The following is a 20,599-nucleotide window of genomic DNA, read 5'->3' as shown; positions in this document are numbered from 1 at the left end:
CGTGGTTGCAGGGATCCGAACTCAGGACCTTCAGAAGAGCAGTCAGTGCTCTTACCCGCTGAGCCATCTCACCAGCCCTCTTTGATTATTTTTTAAATTTAAATTTATAATCATTTGGGTGTTTTGTTTATGTGTCTGTGTATGACATTTATGCCTGATACCTACAGAGGCCGTAAGAGGTGTTGAATCCCCTGGGACTGAAGGTACAGATAGCTGTGAGCCAGCAGTGTTAGGAATTAAACCCTAGTGCTCTGGAAGAGCAGCCAGTGTTCTTTGCTCCTGAGCTGTGTCTCTAGCCTCTTTTCTCCTTTTGAAATAGGTCTCAGTCTTTAGCTAGGCTGGCCTAAGGCTCTTCACTCTCCTGCCTTAGTTTCCCAAGTACTCATACTACAGGTGTATAACAGGCACACATGCCTTTAATTTGAAACTGTTTTTGGAATCTTTACAAGAAATACTTTAAGATTTCTAGATTTGTTGATTATTTTATTTTTTTATTTATGAGGCAGGGTCTTGTAGCCCAGGATAGCCTAGAATTCTATTGTATATCTGAGGATGAGTTTGATCTCCTGATTCTCCAACCTCTTACCTCACAAATGCAGGATTGTAGGTGTCCGCTGGGCCTACTTTATTACATCTTTAGAGGACTGCAGCCGATTTTACAAAAGAATGGATCCTCCTACCATCCTTAGATGGATGTGCTCCTTTCTTTTCCCGATAAGATGAGGTGTGGAGATTTATTGCAAGTATTATACTGTAGGCTAGGTAGATAGAACCATAAATCATTGCTGAATAGGAAACTTAAGATATTTAAACCCTCCCATCCAATACCTGTGAAAGATTGAATATTTTATCTTCCTCACAGAGTAACTTTTAGATATATTTAAAATCAGACCAGTTAAAATTTGGCAGATAGGATGCAATACATCAACAAGAAGCAAAATTCAGTAAAGTGCCATTTGGGAGTTTAAAATGCAACAAAACAAAGATCTCCAGTTTAGTGCTCTCCTGGAAGGTTCTAGACAGCCTCTGCTTTCTAGGCAGCACTCTCCCCTGAGCTGTCTCCTCAGCCCTCCTACTTTGCCTTTTGACACAGGGTCTTGCTGAGTTGCTCAGGCTGGCTCTGAACTAGCCCAGAGGCTGAGGCTCCTGAGTAGCTGGAGTTCGTTATAGGTCTGTACCACCAAGCTTAGATAGCAAGGTTCTCTAGAGGTAGAGTAAATGGTGTCTAAAGCTCTCAGTTGTAAATTTTTAAGACTGGTATATAAACTAGTACTTGTATGTCTAAATTTTCTTGTATAACATTTTGACACCTTGTGTATTAAAAATTAGGAAACGTGAAAAAAAATGTAGTTTTCTTAAAAACTATTTTGTCCTTCTTTTTTATTTCTCCCAGAATGTAAATCAGCTGTCACCAGATGGCCCTTTACCACAGCTTCCCTTACCATACATTAACAGTTCAGCAACACGGGTTTTCTTTGGCCATGACAGACGACCAGCAGATGGTTAGTAAACTTTTACTTGGCCTAGTTACCTAATGACTATTTCTTTGAAGTGCTCTTCTTTCTCCAGTTAGAAATTATAGCCACTACTTTATTGTTTTTCCTTCTAGTCCAAAAAGTAAAAACAATAAAACCCAAAATGTTGTGATTGTTTGTACCAACTTTTCTCACATAAGAAGTGCTCCTTACTCTGTCGCTTGGCAAGCATCTTTAATGTTTGTTATATACTACACTCAGTGCGTATAAAACACCTTTAAATACAACACTCCTTCCCGTTGTGTAATTACCGAGTTTAGTTTGTGTAAAATCATATTGTAATAAATGTGTATAAAACTTAGCTTTTAGTTGATTTTTTTTTTCCTGTTCTGACAACAAGGTCCCCAAGCCGGTGGAACCTGTGTAGACCCTGCTGCCCTTGAACTTGAAACAAGCCTTCTCATTCTGCCTTTGTCTCAAGTGTGGGTTACGGTTTTCAGTCACCACATCCAGCCTAAGTCAACTTTTTTTATTATAAAAATATATATAGAAGCAGCACTCTACTTGTAAGGTTTTATTTTTAAGGTTAAAAAGTGTAGACAGAGTTCCTTGTAGTCCGTCTTACAAACTTTGTATCTTAAGAGGACCTTAAGCTAACCCCTTGCCCCCTCCCAGGTGCTGGAATTACTGCTCATATGTCACCATGCTTAATTTTGTGTGGTTCTGGGTATTGAATTTAGGGCTTTGTAGTGCTAGATAAGCACCCTCCAACAGAGCTACATCACTACTCCCTTTTAAATAAATACAGTCTTACCCTCAGGTGAGGCCTGAAAAGGTCTTCACTCTTTGAATGTGTTAGTTCTTGGTGAGTGGTGAGCTGCATGTTTTCATCTTTCGGCTCAAGGTGTTTCTCCCTCAAATCAAAATTACTTTATGCAGCCCCTGGTCTGCTTCTCCTCCTGGGCATGTTGCTCACCAGGCTGGACTAGAGGAGTGAAGCTTAAGGGAAGAGGGTATGTTAGGCAAGATCTTGGTTGGCATTAGTGTGGGAGAAACAGCCTTCTGCAGAGGTGGTTTTCAGTGAACTGCAGAGAAGAGGCTCTCTACTGGGAGTACAAGGGCTCCACCTTGGCGAGTGGGTAGGAGTTTTCTGGGTGAGTGTGCATCATTAGCTGGGGCATTCTGGGAAGGCCTTATTTACCTGAAGAAGCATTTGTGCTTTCAGGACATATCCTTATAAGGTGAGAAAAGTTTAACCTGTAACCTGGCCACCTGGCTATGTGACTACCTCAGGGTGGCGTAGGTGGGGGGTCATAAAGCTACTTGCTCTGTAACATGCAAGCCAAGAGCACCGAAGAAGCAGCCCTATTTCTGCTGGTCTCAACCTCACGACTGGCTCCCTGGCACACAGTTTTCTGGCCCCACAACTTTACATCATGATTGTTTTTAATAGCAAAAAGACTTTGATATTTTTACATAATTTACATATGCTACAGGGCCTGAATGAACTGTTTCTACATGTTTACTTCAGATAGTGGAATATAATGTTCAGTGAAAAGGTGATCATTTACAGCTTTTGTTGTTGTTTTTTGTTTCTTTGTTTGTTTCGAAACAGGGTTTCTCTGTGTATCCCTGGCTGTCTTGGAACTCACTTTGTAGACCGGGCTGGCCTTGAACTCAGAAATCCACCCGCCTCTGCCTCTGCCTCTGCCTCTGCCTCTGCCTCCCAAGTGCTGGGATTAAAGGCATGCACTACCACAACCCGGCAATCATTTAAAGCTTAAATTTGAAATACAGAAACCAGCTCTATGTATTGTTTATGTGTATACTTATGATACAATTTACAAGAAATGCGCAAATGTACCTGAAAGTGCTAGGATTTAAGCACCAGAAGTAATGCCAGTGCAGGTGATAGGGATGTTAGGATTCACAGGAGTGTGGAGAGGGCCTTGACTTTGGCTATAATGCTCTTTCTGTTAAAAAAAAAAACAGGATCATGAAATGAAAAATTTTCAAGATATGATTTGACTTGATGGCTCAAGAGGTGTTAATGGTACTTGGTACAATCAATGCCTGGTGACCTGAGTTCAGACCCAAGAAGCCACATGGTGCAAGTGAAGAACTGATGCCCAAAAGTTGTTCTCTGACCTCCATGTTTGTGCCAAGCATACACTCCCTAATACAAATAAATAGATAGATAAATAAGTAAAAATAACTTAGTAAAAAGCTCTAAAATATAAACAATGGGACTGGAGAGACAGCTCAGTGGTCAAGAACATGGACTGCTCTTCCAGAGGACCCAAGTTCAACTCATAGTAGCTCATAATTCTGTAATTCCAGGTTCTAAAACCTTGTTGACCTGGATACCAGGTGTGTAAGACAGGTGTGTTGAGCTGGTACACAAACAAACATGCAGGCAAAGTACTCATAGACATATGAAATAAATAAATTTAAATTAAAAAACAAAAACAGGCAGTGGTAGTGCATGTCATTAATCCCAGCACCCTGGAGGCAGAAGCAGGTGGATCTCTGTTGGAGAGTAGCCTGGTCTACTGAGTGAGTTCCAGGACAGCCAGGTCTACACAGAGAAACCCTGTCTTGAAAAACCAAAATAAATGAGAAATGAAGATACAAGCCAGGAGTGGTGGTTCATACCTTTAATCCCAGCACTTTGGAGATAGAGACAGGAAGATGAGTTCCGTGTCATCCTTAAGTTAATTAGCTAGTTTAAGGCTAGCCTGAGTTACATGAGATGTTGAATCAAAAACAAAATTTTCATCTATAAGCAATGTTTTATGCAACCTCTGTATGTTGAGATATTTTATGTAAAAATTGTAGAAGTTAGGCAAAATAACATTACTTCTGAGTCTGGAAGAAAAAAGTATCAGTATTAGGAGCAAAGCTGCAGTTAGGCTAGGACTAACAAGTAGATATTTTGTTGTTCGCTGTAGTGGGTTGGCCTAATGTTTCTTATATTTTAATGCCAATTTGGAGTCCCCAAGACTGGCTATCCCAAAGAAACTACACAGAAGCCACTGAGTGGCCCTGCCCCCAGTTAACTGTGATAGGTAAATGAAGATGCCCATAGCTAGTATCTGGGCAGACGAGACATAGGCGGGGTTGAGGTTTTGCGGCTTGGGGCAGAGAGGAATACAAGGAAGGAAAGAGGAAGAAGCCGCTGCTATGGAATAAAGGAAGGGCGGGCAGGAGAGAAGAAAGGAGAAGGCGCCATGGGTTAGCTGAGCCATAAAATCACAGCCCCGAGAGCTGCGCAGTTGGAGCTGGGAGCAGTCCAGATGGAACATAGTAATAATAACTTGGGGTTATAGATAGGAAAGTAGACTCTAACAACATGGAGGGTAGGCAGCCGCCTATCTGTTATGCTACTTAAGACTTACTAAAAATATAAAGGCTGTGAATGTGTCTTTCATCCAAGAACTCAATGATCAAGGTGGGGAAGAAGCCCCCGGCCAAGATTTTTTTTAAATATTTTTTTTTACTACAGATCAAAAAACTAGAAATCCCGCAAAAGTATGTATATATAAATGGATATGGATATGTCTGGATCTTCTTTGAAATGTGTTTTATATGAGGCAGAAGTTCATGTGTATTCAAATGTGAAGTTTGTTTTCTTTTCCTTTTTTTTTTTTTAAGGTGAAAAGCAAGCAGCTACTCATATAAGTCTTGATCAAGAGTATGACTCTGAGTCATCCCAGCAGTGGCGAGAACTTGAGGAGCATGTTGTGGCTGTGGCTAATAAAGGAGTAATTCCATCCAGTTTCTATCCTACACAGTATTGTTTGAACAGTTACTCTGATAACTCCAGATTTCCACTTGCAGTTGTAGAAGGTGATATAATTAAACTTAAAAAAATTATGTATATGAGTGTTTTGCCTGCATATATGTATGTATGTGTATCACATGCATGCCTAGTTCCCTGGAAGGCAGAAGAGGAGGATGGAGCTCCTGGAATTGGATTTAGAGATGGTTGGGAACTGCCCTGTGGGTTCTTTGTAAGACCAGCAAGTGATCTTAACCATTGAACCATCATCTCTCCAGCCCAGTACTTGAATGTATACTTGTGACTTTTTGTTCCACTTAAAGAAAATTCAAGATAATTTATGAAATGCCACACTACTGGAGGCCCTGGGCATGAAGACAACTTACTATGTACTGAGCTGCATTTATAGGCAAATAGTGGGGATCTAACATCTGTGTATGTAACATGATGCTGGAGTACTAAGAGAGTGACATTAGGACATCTAAGTCATATCCAAACTGAGTTCTACATGTGACAAAAGACAGTCTAGGCAAAAAAAAACCAACCCACAGAAGGTATGTTGAGAGGTAGTATTGGATTTATGAAACTTATTAAATGTAGCCTTTTTCTTTTATAGAGCCAATTACTGTGGAAGTGGCTTTTAGAAACCCTTTAAAAGTTCCGCTTTTGCTGTCTGATTTGTCATTGCTCTGGAAGTTTCAGCCTAAAGATGCCAGTGGGAAAGACATTGAAAAAGTTAAAGAACGAGTAAGTTATCACGACGGGTGTCACGGTGGCGCCTGACTTCTGGTGCTGTCACTGTCCCTCACTTAGTTCACCTCAGGTGTAAACCACTGTGCTTATTCTTGGAATGTAAGAGGACAGGGAAATAGGAACTACAGATTCTGGTTTGCCTGTGTATCTTTACATTGACTTTTTTTTTTCATTTGTATGTTTTTTTGCTCATGTCTGGATTTCCTTCCACTATTCATGTTGCTTTGTTCATTTATGTTGCTTAGTAAGTGTTCTTTATTATTAAAATACTTAATATTCTAATATTCTATTTTTCATAACATGTCTTATGGATTATTCGTAGACTATTTCATGGTTACTTACTAGTTGGTTTGAAGCTTTCCATGTTTACTATCACAATAATTCTATGGTGAATTTTTAGATTTAAATTGTGGTAGAAATTTGGGTCAAATCTTTGGCCTCTTCTCTGGTAGGCAAGCCATGTATTTTGTGGTATTTTTGTGTGTAGCTTTTAAGTATTTTGGCCATTATTAGTTGTGAGCATTTGAACTTCTCTTTGGGTCTTGTCCTCTTGATGTCTGCATCTTGAATAGATAGATCACTTATCCGCTTAACAAAATGAAACATACACATTAGGTGCCTTCCGTAGTTTTCTCTACTTTGGGTGTGGAAAACATATACACAGCATCTGGAGGTGCTAATTTCAGTTGATGTTTGTAAATTTGGCCAGTAAAATGTTAATAGTTTGTTATTTTATTCATTAGTATGTTTGTTTAAAAAATACATAATTTGTTCTTTAGGTTACAGGTGAACCTGAAATGATCGGAACTGAAGTTATTTCAGAATTCTTAATTAACAGTGAAGAATCTAAAGTGGTAATTGTTTTAATATTTTTTCTGTCTCTTGCCTTTCTAAGCTTGTAAACTGAAAAAGTGTAAAAGATGAGCTTAATTCCTGTAGCCATGGCATATTCTAGTTTTTGTTTTGTTTTGTTTTGTTTTTAGACAGCATTTTTCTGTGTAGCCCTGGCAGTCCTAGACTCATTTTGTAGACTAGACTGGCCTTGAACTCACAGAGATTGACCTGACTCTGCCTCCTACAAGCTGAGATTAAAGGTGTGTGCCACTATTCCTGGCTTATTCTAGTTTAAGTCTAAAGTTTGTAAGATTAGAAAACTAAAATTGGTCAAAAGAAATCTATAGGAAAGTAGTAGTTTGTCTTTGATTAAGTCTCTGGAGAAGCAGGGGCAAACTTTTCACCACTTCTTGGTGTTAGCATAGCGGAGGTGCGCAGAATTCTTTCTTTTTTGAAAGAGGCTCACTGTGTATCTTTGGCTGGTCTGGAACTCACTCTGTAGACCAGACTGGCCGTGAACTCGCAGAGCTTGCCTGCCTGCCTTCTTGAGTGCTGGGATTAAAACTATGTGCCACCACGCCTAGCCCAGACTTTTTTTTTTTTTTTTTAAATTAAAAGTATTCATTTAGGGCTGGCTTTTAATTAGTGTGTGCAAGGCCACATGTTTGAACCCCAATACTATAAATGAAAAAAATAGTATTTTTGAGGATCAAGACACCATTTTTGATTTGTTTATTTTTTTGCCTGATTTGGAGGTATACACCTTTAGTCCCAGAACTCAGAAAGCAGAGACAGGTAGGTCTCTATGAGTTTGAGGCCAGCCTGGTCTACATAGCAAGTATCAGACTAGCCAAAGCTACATAGTGAGACCCTAGCTCAGTAAGAAGAAAACAAACAAACAAAAAAGCTAAAACAAGTATTGAATTTATAGATCTTCTTTTAAGAAAGATGTTTTTCCATACTTAACGATTAAGAAAGTGATCATCCCAGGGCAAGACTCTTCTATTGCACTTGGGATTTGCTGACCCCTGTGATTTCCCTAAATGGGGAAAATGCCACTGCAGACTCTGTGATTAAAATTTAAAAAAAAAAAAAAAAAGGGAAAAAAGAAAGAAAATACTTTTCCATAAGAAAAAATGTCCTTTTATAAGTTTAGATCATGAGTTAATTTTGCAACATTCCAAAATTGAGGTACTGTGCTATTAAGATCCTATGAAAACATAATAAGAATGACTTCAATATTTCCATAGGCAAGACTGAAGCTCTTTCCCCATCACATAGGGGAGCTGCACATTCTGGGAGTTGTGTATAATCTTGGCACTATTCAGGGCTCCGTGACAGTAGATGGCATTGGTGCTCTTCCTGGATGTCACACAGGTAAAGCTATAGCATCGCTAAGCAGTTAGAAAAGTAACTTACACCATCCCATAGAATACAAGAATGAATGGACGGTTTTTTCCTAACTAGGTCAAGTGTGCCTTTCAAGCATACCCAGCCTTTTGACATTGCCCATTTTATGTTGGCATCTACAGAGTTCGAGTTTGAGAACTGTAGTCAAGTTACAAAAAATTATCACCAAGAAAAAAGTCTCATAATACTTTAAGTAAGCATATGATTTTGTGTTGGGCTCTAGGTTGGGCTGTTATATTATGGCATCTAAGCATATATAAGCATATGTAATTTAGATTATTCTAACTTCTGGCATAGGTTCAAAAGTAAGAGATTTTATTCCCTTACTGATCTCAATTTAGTAAATTCTAACTAGATAAATTTTATTTGTTGAAATATCTGCTGCCAATACAAAACCACTTTTTTTTTTTTTTTTTTTTTTTTTTTTTTTTTTAGGTTTTTCGAGACAGGGTTTCTCTGTATAGTCCTGGCTGTCCTGGTACTACTCACTCTGTAGACCAGGCTGGCCTCGAACTCAGAAATCCCGCCTGCCTCTGCCTCCCGAGTGTTGGGATTAAAGGAGTGTGCCACCACCGCCCGGCTAGTATATTTTGTTTTTAATACTTCCTTTCTATAAAACAATATACAAAAGCCACTATTTTCTCATTGGATATTAAATAGTCAAACTACCTGTGGCAGTAAATGCCTGTAATTCCAGCCACTTGGGAGGCTAAGACAGGAGAATTGCAAAAATAGCCTGCATAGTCTAGCCAGACACTATCAGAATAAAAGTAATAAAATTTGGCCTGTTGGTTTACCTCATTGATAGTGCACTTGGCTAGCATGAAGTCCCAAGTTCAGTCTCCAGTAAAGACAAAACCCAAAACCAACAAGAAAAGCAATCACTTGAAATATTATTGGTTCCCAAAAGGAGCAGTTAGCTTTCAGCTAATATTCTTGGTGCCCTAAATAGTATTCTCTGCAAATTTTGAAGAAAACTATAAAGATACATGTACTTTATTTAACATGGCTTGGTGGCTTTTTTTTTTTTTTAAAACATGGAGAACTCTTCAAGATTCTAATATTACCTTATAATTAATGTATAGTTGTCTGACTTTAGGTTGAAAAGATGCTAAGAAGGGAGTTTGCAATAAAATGCTGTAGTTCCCAGAGTTAGTGGATAGATTTTAAAATAAATTAAATTTGGGGCTAGAGAGATGGCTCAGCGTATAAGAGCACTGACTGCTCTTCCAGAGGTCCTGAGTTCAATTCCCAGCAACCACATAGTGTCTCACAACCATCTGTAACGGGATCTGATTCCCTCTTCTGGTGTGTCTGAAGACAGCTACAGTGTACTCATATATAAAAACAAACAGATCTTTAAAAAACAAAAAAACAAAAACAAAAAACAAATTAAAATTGACTGGCATTGCTGTGTGTGAACTTTCCATTCATAAAATTAGACTGCTGACAGTAGGGCTGTCCTGGACATTCGCTGACCTTTGCACTTAGAGTTAACATTTCCATTTGGATGTAAAAGAGACTTAAATAGAAAGGATGAATCAGTAGGAACAAGCAAGCAAACAACTGCAAACACAAATGCACAAAATTGGAGTATGGTCTTCTGAGCTTTAGTACTGTCTTTCTGCTTCCTGTTTTGATAATTGCTAGACAGGTCATCTGGAAGTAGTTTTGCTAACCATGTCTTTAAAGCAGTGTGAGTGTGTATTGAGAATTTCTACTTTCTTTTCTCACTGGTACTTAACTCTTAATTGAATACCACAGAATTATAGTGGTCTATAAAATATAGTTAAGAATTAGAGAGCTACAACAGATATATATTAGAGGTCATAATTTATGACCTTGAGTTAACATTAAACTAAGTACCACCATATAAACAGGGTTTTCATGCATATTAGTGAAGATTCTTTTCATTCAGAATGTTCATAGGAACCTGAGTACAATAACTCATAGGAGTTACATTATATATATACATTATATATCTAATCTGGACCTTTGCACTCAGAGGCCCTGAGTAGCCTTCGGGAAGATGGGGTTGAGCACTCACCCTAGCCCTTGCGTGGATGTGAGTACTTTATGAAGCCTTTGGTGAAACCTCACATAGATAATGAAGAAGTTAAAAGAAAACTATATGTATTATAATTTTCATTGTTCAGTCTTTTGAGAAGATGTAGTTATACACCATCAAATTAGTGACATGTTTGATATGAATAAAAGTAAAAAGCTGGTGTTATATATAAATTTAATATTTTCTCATGGTCAATATCCACATTGGGCCCAAAAAAGTTGTTCTTGGGTCTTTTTGGTGAATAAATATGGTTTATAAGATACTGGTTTTAAGGACTTCTGTTCAATGATAAGTAGCTTTTATGTAAAACTAGTAAATCCAAGGTAGAATGAGAAATTGAATAGCATACCATAGATGATATTAAACATGTAATTAAAGTATACCTACTGTTGTGATTATGGGTGTTAGTCAGCAATTGCCTGGAATATTTCTGGTATTTATGAAAATCTATAATATTTATATAGTCAAGTTAACTTAAATCTTTAAACCTATCATATCATTTTAGGATATTAATTGGTTTTATGTTTTTTGTTTTTTTAATTGCAGGAAAACATTCTCTGAGTATGTCAGTGCGAGGGAGACAGGATTTAGAAATTCAAGGCCCTCGACTTAACAACACAAAGGAAGAGAAGACGTCTGTTAAGTACGGTCCTGACCGGCGTTTAGACCCTATCGTCACAGAGGAGATGCCGCTGCTGGAGGTATCACACTTCTTTCCATGTCAGGGCCTAACAATTACAGAGCCAGATGATGTTTCACAGAAAGTAATTTTAGGCTGACGTAGTTGATACTACATTTGTTATTGATACTACATTTGTTGTTGATAACATCTTGGTGGTGGTGGTCATTTTTTGTTTGTTTGTTTTGAGACTCTATGTAGTCCTGATTGGCCTTGAACTTAACAGAGATCCCACCTGCCTCTGCATCCTGAGTTGCTGGAATTTGTACTTTTTTAAAAAAAAAGTTTATTTATTTTATTATGTGAGGATACTGTCACTCTCTTCAGACACACTAGAAGTGGGTATCAGATTCTATTATAGATGATTGTGAGCCACCACATGGTTGCTGGGAATTGAACTCAAGACCTTTTGAAGAGCAGTTAGCGCTTTTAACTGCTGATTCACCTCTCTAGCCCTGAATTGTACTTTTAAACTATTAAGCTAGCTAAATCTCATTGACAAGGGTCAGACTGTATGAAAATTGGCATTCTATCACAGCCATGCTGAAAATTGTAATCCTCTAAATATTATTAGAAATTGGGAAATATTTGTAACTCAGCACTTTGGTGATTGGACCTGATGACCCTTTTGCAAATTATAGAAATAATATGTGAGTGAATGCTCAGCGTATCTGGGGAGTAAGCCAGACAAAGGGATCTCTTGTATCTTTATGATAGATGAGTGGAAAGGAGTGGGTTTGCAGGCTAGGCCACGGGTACAGAGACCACGAGAAGAGGGAAGGGAATAGGATGTGACACTAAAATGAAAGGCTGTGTCTGGGAATGGGGGCAAAGATGGGAGAGTCAAGGAAAGCTTTGTTTATAAGTGCCATAGTGAGACCCCATACTGCATGTGCTAGTTTCCAGTTTCCCTTGTAGGGAGGTTGGGAAGTATGACCACTTTTCTTCACCAGGTGCCTGTAATGTGATCCAAAATGGTGTTTATGTTTTTAGACCTTGTGATCTTTTTTTTAAAGATTTATTTATTATTTTTATGTAAGTACACTTTAGGCACACCAGAAGAGGGCATAAGATTCTATTACAGATGCTTGTGAGCCACCATGTGGGTGCTGGGATTTGAGCTCAGGACCTCTGGAAGAGCAGTCAGTGCTCTTAACCACTGAGCCATCTCTCTAGCCCAGACATTGTGATCTTAAATATAGTGTCAGTAGTTAGTTATAAGTGGCATCAAGTCTCATGATTGGGTGGTGGTAGTGGTGTGTATTGAGGGGAGACCATTGTTGAGCTGCATGTATTCTTAGATCTAATGAATTTAAAAGCAAAGGGGCAAAATTTAACGGGAAAAAGAAAAAAAAAGAATACAGGCCCAAGTGCCATTTTATGTATGTTTTAACTTTATTTGGTATTCTTATCCATGTTGAGAGCTTTTACTTATTTAAAGTCATATTTAGCTGTTTGTTTATTGTTTCTTTGTTCTATACTGATTCTTCTAGTCAAAACTTTTCAGTTAAATTTGATTGGTTGATTGATTATGATGCTGGCCCTCCCATGTGCTAGACATTCATTCTGCCATTCAGCCAGCTATGTCTTATTTACTAATGTCTGTATACTTTAAAACATTTATTCTTTTCATTTATTTTTGTTGTTTTCCTTCACGTTATTTTGCATGAGTGTATGGATGCATATACTAGAGTATGTGTGTGAGGTCAGAAGACAAAGAGTTGTTTCTCTCCTGCCACGCGTGTGCGTTTGAGAGTAGAACTCCAGCTAATACCTTCACCCGCTGAATGCCTCACTGCCTGTTTGTGGATTCTGGGACTGCTGGTCTTCCCACCACTGTCTATGAAGTGCCGGGTTTCCCAAGCCTGCCTGTCAATGTTCAGTGGCAGAATGCACTCCAGCATCACAATCAATAGAACTCCAGCTAATACCTTCCCCCGCTGAATGCCTCACTGCCTGTTTGTGGATTCTGGGACTGCTGGTCTTCCCACCACTGTCTATGAAGTGCCGGGTTTCCCAAGCCTGCCTGTCAATGTTCAGTGGCAGAATGCACTCCAGCATCACAATCAATCATTCAAATTTAACTGAAAAGTTTTGACTAGAAAAGTCAGTATAGAACAAATTTAGAGCAACAATTTGTGTGTTCTAAATTGAAGGAATGTGTTCACATGAATGTCAAGGTAGTATGACCAAAGTTTTTTTCTAATCCCAGAACTCTCAGTAGGATGGTCATTGTGCTATTTACTAATACTCTGAAAACATTTTTTTAATTCTTGTTTACTTCGTTTTTGTTGTTTATTGAAATAGGGGATATATGGTGGCCTGAAATCAGCCATTTGAGTGTTGGAATTAAAGATATAGGCCATCATGTGTGGCTGTTTTATTTGTCACTGAGTGCTGCCTGTTTGATTCAGTAGTATTTCCTTATTTCTCTGTGTGTTGTGTGTTTAGCACGGCAAGCCCGATCTCCTAATCTCCCACTTTGTATTTCAGCCTGTCAAGTTCTTACAATGATAATTTATTATGCTCTATAGTTGTAGGTAAGATGAGTGCCTAGAGATGAATTGAGACAGATTAGAGTTTAAATGTCATGTTAGGTCTGCTCTCTTTTATAGTTTAAAGTCATAGGTCATAGATGTTTGTCTGGAATTACGCAGGTAAGAATTTATGAGGACTTCCTTTCGAAAACAGGCATTCTGATCACTATAGTAAGTTTTCAAAATAAATTAGTACAGGTCACCAAAAACATAGTCAGTTCTACCTCGTAAGCCATGTAATTAAAATGTTCTTTAGTTATTAAAGCTGATAAAAATGTAACTAGCCAGGCAGTTAGTGGTGCACACCTTTAATTCCAATACTCAGAAGATAGAGACAGGTAGATTGCTGAATTTGAGGCCAGCCTGGTCTATAGAGCGAGGCTACACAGAGAAACCCTGTCACAAAAATCCAAAAGTGGAGAAAAGTATAACTTTTTTGTATTTCTTTAATAATTTTGCCTTTTTTTGAGAACTTTATACATGAGCCCCATATCTACATCACTCCGTTTCCCTCTAACTCCTCCTATGTCTTCCTTCCCAATCTCTTTTTAAATTATTATGGTGCATGCATGTGTCTGTGTAAACCTGAGTCGTTCAGTTTTGCTCATGTACATGTCCAGGCTGACTACTTGGGATTGTGTGGCCTATGTGAGAGCTCATTTCTTATTGGGCATTGGCATCTGTAGCACTTCATCTGGGGTGGGACCATGTGGAGTTTCCCCTATCAGCACTTTCATGTCAGCTGATGCTATCATTATACTGGTCTTGTTCTGGCAACCATATTGTTGGAAGTCAGTGGATATATCTTCCTTGTCAAGTATAGAAAACACTAACAGCAGACACCCTGGTCTTCTAGCTCTCATGGTCTTCCTACTCCTCTTCCTTGATTTAGGTATAAAGGCTGCAGTAAGCATGTCTCCCATGCTTACTGCTTCCCAGGCCCAGCGTCTAACCGTAGACACCTGATTATGTGAAGCAGCTACTGTTGTTGGCTTCAACTCTGTAGAACTTAGTGGCTTTTAAATTCATATCTGTTCGCTGTTTGAAACTGCTTGTGTTATAGCTGCGTTCTGGGCAAGGTGTAGAGTGTCTTCCTACACTACATAGAAACATAGTGTTCGGACTGACCATTTATACATACTTGGGGTTGCCAGAGTCCTTTTGTGAGTGATGAGGTGTGTTTTCTGAGAGTTTTCTTTTGTCTGTGTGTTAAATTACTGAGAAATTTCTAGTTTTAATTTCTTAGCATTTCTGTTCAGTGTATGACTCTAAAGATGATTGTTGAGTAGTCTGAAATATGCCTAGCTTTTATTTGTAGGTTGAAAATCCTCCATTTGTTAGATCTGATGTTGCCCCATTGAGTTACTAAAAGCCTTGGCTGTGTGGGGCTTTTTGGATTTTAAAGTTGTGGGTGTGGAACCATGGGTATGTACTGGTGCAGTTAGCTACTTTTACCTTGACTTTTACCTTGTTATAAGTCCTAGTTTTATCTAGTTTTTACAGCCATTTTTAAATAGCTTCTTACTTGTCCATATATACATAGTCATGGCAGTTTGACAAATCACCTTGTTCTTGTATTTGAAATTCAGAATTTAAAATCTTAGTAGCAAAGTAACACTAGATAGATGCTTGACTCAAAGGAGAGTTATGAAATAACTTTTTCTTTTAGTAAAGAAATGCAGTCTCTTACAGCATTGCTCATTAGAGGCTCAGAATTTTTAACAGTGTAATAATATTTTTTCCCTCCAATGCAGGTGTTCTTTATACATTTTCCTACAGGGCTCCTCTGTGGAGAAATCCGAAAAGCATATGTGGAGTTTGTCAATGTCAGCAAATGTCCTCTGACTGGACTGAAAGTTGTGTCTAAACGTCCAGAGTTCTTCACTTTTGGTGGTAATACCGCTGCTCTAACTCCGCTGAGCCCCTCCACATCTGAGAACTGCAGTGCCTATAAGACCGTTGTGACAGCTTCCCCCTCCTTGGGGACAGCACTTGTGTCAACAGCATCATCTGTGGACTTCGGAACTGGCACAGGACAGCAGCTTGAGGCCATTCCTGTCCCCCTTCCTGACTCCGTGCTGCTCCCCGGAGCTTCCATCCAGCTGCCAATGTGGCTTCGTGGGCCAGACGAAGAGGGTGTCCATGAAATTAACTTTTTATTTTACTATGAAAGTGTTAAAAAGCAGCCTAAAAAACGGTGGGTAATTTAAAATTTTTAAAGTGTAAGATCCTTACATAATACTTATTATACACATTAGAGTAAATATTTGATACTTGTTATAATTATTACATATTTAGTACATATATCATTGATTACTAAGAAGTAACCATCTTCCAAATTATGCATGATGTCTATATCTAAACTTAATATATATTTATATATAAACTTAAAATATAATTATAACTTAATTCTAAGTAAAAATGTCAATTTTTGTATTTTGAGACAGGGTTTCTCTGTTTAGCCCTGGCTGTCTTGGTACTCACTCTGTAGATCAGGCTGGCCTTGAACTCAGAAGTCCACCTGGCTCTGCCTACCAAGTGCTGGGATTAAAGGAATGCACCACCACTGCCTGGCTTTGTGAATTTTTTTAATGCAGAAAATGAAAATAAAACCCAAAATTTTTAGCTGTTTTTAGTTTATAAGTTTATTGATTCTTTGATAGACTTAAATGCTGTGTCATTTGTATATGAAACCCCTTCCCATATGGCTGTCCTTTTGTAAGTACGTGGTTTTGGCATATGTGAGAAATATATGTACAGTGGCATACAGTGGACCATCACTTAAAGAATGCAGCCTCACTGATTGGTACAACATCAGGCCTGCATGTTGCACAGCTGAATTCTAGTGCTACTGTCATCTTTATAAAATTAACATTTTTTTATTCTATAGATTATCTAAATGATGTGACATAAGGACAGAAACAGGAAAATACTTGAAGTGATGGTACATTTTAGGTCCTTAGTAATGTGAATTCTCCCTAAGAGGATAGACACAGGCCAAGTTTTCTGACCAGAGAAGCTTCAGTGCTGTGGTAGTGAAAGGAGCTTCAGAGGGCAGGGGGGGATTTCACAACATGAAAGCCAAGTGGATAGGACTCACACAGTTCACAGTTAGAGAACAGGAGCTAAATTGTGGGAGAGAAGTCAGTAGGGTTCAGTGTGGTAGTACGGGCCTGTAATCAGGGTGAAGGCAAGATCAGGACTTTAGGCCTCCCTGACTTTGGCATAAAAACAAAACATTATATTTGAAATGTACAGCTTTGAGTAACAAGTTACAATTTGAGGTTTGAGACCTGGGGAAATGTGCCTCGGTGGCTAAGTGCTCTTGATGTTCTTCCAGAGGACTCATCTGTGGTTCTCAGCCTCTAATTGGCTATCTCACAACTGTGGGTAATCCAGTTTTAGGTGATTTGGTGCCTCTTTCTGTCCTCCGTGGATACTCATACGTACACATGTGGCTCTCACACACAATTTTTTTTAAAACAATTTGTGGTTTGGTAGTTTTAATTTTGAGACCTATATATTTGTTTTGAGACAGGATCTCACTGTGTAGCCTTGGCTAGCCTGGAACTCACTGTAGACTAGGTTGGCCTCAAACATTCAGAGATCTTCCTAACTTTGCCTTGCTTCATGGTATGTGCTTCTTGGATATCTTCGGGATGGCTTTTAAGAGAGAAGCTGTAATTGTTGCTATGTGTAGGTTATTTTTACTACGACATGGTTGTATTTGACCAGCCGGAGAAAAGCCTAGAGCCAGAAATACTGTGAGTTTCCTTCCAAATTGAGAATAAACAACTAAACTGAACTTAAGTCTAACTATAGTTTTACCTCATTGTATTTTTTGTTTTTTCTAGTTATATGGAATCCTGGAAGTTACTGTATTTCTGGTCTTTATTTAAAATTAGAAATTTGTAACATAAGGAGAGAATCTTAGGTTCAGTTTGCTTGTGTTTTTAATCTTCAGACACAGAATATTAAGACACACTGCAGTCATTTGTACTAGCCGGTCTTTGAATGTGCGAGCAACTGTCTGCAGAAGTAATTCACTTGAAGATGAAGAAGGCAGGGGTGGCAATATGCTAGTCTTCGTGGATGTAGAAAATACCAATACTGTAAGTTATTTTAAACATGAATTTTTTTTTTAAAGTCTATTTAGAAATGTTTGGGGTTTAGTAAATTTTTTTTCTCACAGTTTGGCATAAGTATGAATTTAGAACTGTACACATGGACTAGTATGAACACATCTTAAAATTCTCTGATGACTTTGATTTTGTGAAAGGATCTGCTGGTAGTAGTATAGTGCATTGATGTTAGGTATAGTGTTCTGTGATGCAGGCTCAGAGATAATGAAGTGTGTGTGGGATCTGTGGATTTCATTTTCCATGTTAACAATCCTGTGCTCACATGTTCTGACAGTCCATTCCCTTTAGACATTTCTGTCTGTACACTCTAAATATTAAAAAGATGTGATTATAAAACTTATAGAGCCTCAAGCTGATCAGTTCAGATAGTTATCAAATGTCATTAGTTCTGTAATGCTTGCTTTTCGTTTCATAAATCTGTAAAACCACCTTTTAAGAAACATTGAGATTTATTTTGTTGAAATGTAATTTTTATGAGATTTTGTTCATTATTTGAGTAAGTAAATGTTGGTAACTTCTAATGTCAGATTATCTCTTATTTAGGAAAACATAAAAATTATATACAATAGCTGGGTGGTAGCAGCGAGTTCCTTTTAGCAGGGGAATTTTTGTGAGTTCAAGGCCAGCCTCGTCTACAGAGTTCCAGGACAGTCAAGGCTACACAGAAATCCTGTTTTGAAAAACCAGTGTACACACACACACACACACACACACACACACACACACACACACACACACACACACACACACACACAAAAACTCCCTTTCTCGCTCGTGGTCGCTCTCTCTTTCTCTCTCTCCCTCCCTTCCCCTCCCTCCCTCCCCTCCCCCCCATCTCTCTCTAAGCCAAGGCTACACAGAAATCCACACCCATACTCTCTTTAAGCCACACAATGGTTTGCTAGGTTTTGTTGTCTCTGTAACCCCAACCTCTCTTTCTTCTTTCTATATTGTCTTACTGGGTTTTAATGTAAATAACTTTGAACTTGTCAGCCTCCTTAGTGCCAGGATTATAGGCATAATTGCTTGTTTGTTTTTCACATTAATGAGAATGAGATATTTCAAGAGAAAAAGCCTCAGAAATAAAATGTCATACCTTTTTTGTTAGACATCTGGTCTCAGACTGAGTCTGCAGCCCCGGCTTCCACCTCCTGAGCACTGAGATGATGGACGTGGGCCATCAAGTCTGGTTTATAGGATGACAGGGATTGCACATAAGGCCTCATGAATGCTAGGCCAGCTGTGAGCTGTCGTCTCACTCAGAAAAGGCCATAATTTTAATTGAAAGTCCACAGCAGATCTGTTTTTCTCTCTCTCTTTTTTTCTTTTTCCCAAGACAGGGTTTCTCTGTGTAGCCCTGGCTGTCCTGGAACTCAACTCTGTAGACCAGGCTGGCCTCGAACTCAGAAATCTGCCTGCCTCTGCCTCCCAAGTGCTGGGATTAAAGGCGTGCACCACCACTGCCTGGCTGAAGATTTGTTTTTATTTTATGTGTATAAATGTTTAGCCTGCTCATATGTAAGTGTACTGCATGTGTGCCCAAGGAAACCAGAAGAGGCTGGATTCTCTGGAAATGGAACTATAGATTACTGTAAGCTGCCATTTGGGTTCTGGGAACCGACTAGGTCTTCTGGAAGCTCAGCAGAGCTCTTAACCATTGATTTATCTCTCCAGCTACTCCTCCTTTTTTTCCCTGTACTGGGCTAAATGGAGGCCTTATACATGAGGCAGCTTCTTACCATTGAACCCGTCCCTGCACGCTAATGTTACTTTTGGTTGAGTTGAGTAGCATCTGATTTTGTCCTCATTGGAGTGTTTTAACTCAGTGCTCTTACCCTTGAGTGACTTTTGTGCGTCTTTCTGACAGAGTGAAGCGGGAGTTAAGGAATTCCACATGGTGCAGGTGTCAAGCAGTAGCAAGCAGTGGCAGCTACACAGATCTGTGAATATCTCTGAAAATAAAGGTCTGTACCTAGAGCCTCACACTGAGTTTTATTAGTAACTGTGTTAGTTACCTTCTTGTTGCTGTGACCAAATATGTGCAGAAGCAGCTTGAGGAAGGGATTGTTTTGTCTACAGTTTGAAGGGCTGTAGTCATCCTTTCAGAGCGGGCATGTGGACAGGGGTATGACAGTTGCTCACATTGCCTCTACCATCAGAGAACAGAGAGAATAGATAGGAAGTGGGCCTAGGCATAAGCCCTCAAGGCCCACCCTCAGTGACCTCTTCACCAGCAAGGCACCACTAGCTGTGGACCACTTATTCAAACACACTCGCCATTGGGGTATCTCACATTTGAAGAGTAGGAATTAACTGAACAAATGAGAAAATTGTATATTCTGAGTGCATGGCATATTCATGTTTACTGTAGAAAAATTGTTGTGGCTTCAGAGTAAATTATGCTGCCACTCACACAGACTTCATAGCTGGTAAAACACATCAGCTTTTTTTTTAACTTACTTATTTTTGTGTTTGCGCTTATGTGCACATGCATTTTTCCATAGCACACATGTGGAGGTCAAAGGACAACTTAAGGGAGTCAGTCTCCTTCCACCATGTGGAATGCCAGTCGTCAGGCTTGGTAGCATGCACCTTTACCCATTGAACCATCTCTCTGGCCCTATAAGAACATTTTTAAAGGCCAGATACAGTGGTGGAAAATATACCATGACAAAGTATAATTTGTATAAGTTATAGATGTGGAAAAATATCGAACAGAAATGACTGAAAAATGCTAAAGGATATGGTCTAGTGGTAAGATTGTGGGCCCCTAGAACCCCAGATTCTAATCTTTTGAACTTTCTGCTTAAAATGTCAAATGTCAAACATACACAAAGAAAATCAGAGTCACATATGCTTGTGCATTCTAAATTTTAACATTTCAAGTAGTTAATATCCTTTTTTTTTTTTTTTTTTTTTT

The 20,599-nt window shown here is 38.8% G+C and overlaps 1 protein-coding gene across 3 annotated transcripts in view; it reads left to right on the top strand.

The window, feature by feature from the left end:
* Window positions 1–20,599, top strand: part of Trappc8 (trafficking protein particle complex 8) — an 83,733-nt gene that overhangs the window by 49,425 nt on the left and 13,709 nt on the right. For all 3 annotated transcript variants that reach the window (XM_031365058.1, XM_031365057.1, XM_031365056.1), the window contains exons 14-22: window positions 1,394–1,502; window positions 5,130–5,324; window positions 5,873–6,003; window positions 6,789–6,863; window positions 8,094–8,220; window positions 10,868–11,022; window positions 15,292–15,734; window positions 17,502–17,649; window positions 19,547–19,643. In XM_031365058.1, the coding sequence (XP_031220918.1) occupies window positions 1,394–1,502; window positions 5,130–5,324; window positions 5,873–6,003; window positions 6,789–6,863; window positions 8,094–8,220; window positions 10,868–11,022; window positions 15,292–15,734; window positions 17,502–17,649; window positions 19,547–19,643 (1,480 nt within the window). The remainder of the gene's footprint in view (window positions 1–1,393; window positions 1,503–5,129; window positions 5,325–5,872; window positions 6,004–6,788; window positions 6,864–8,093; window positions 8,221–10,867; window positions 11,023–15,291; window positions 15,735–17,501; window positions 17,650–19,546; window positions 19,644–20,599) is intronic.

This window comes from Mastomys coucha, unplaced genomic scaffold, assembly GCF_008632895.1.
Source record: "Mastomys coucha isolate ucsf_1 unplaced genomic scaffold, UCSF_Mcou_1 pScaffold13, whole genome shotgun sequence".
Lineage (NCBI taxonomy): Eukaryota > Metazoa > Chordata > Mammalia > Rodentia > Muridae > Mastomys > Mastomys coucha.
Note: the sequence above shows the minus strand (reverse complement) of the source record. Positions and strands in the feature narration are given on the sequence as shown.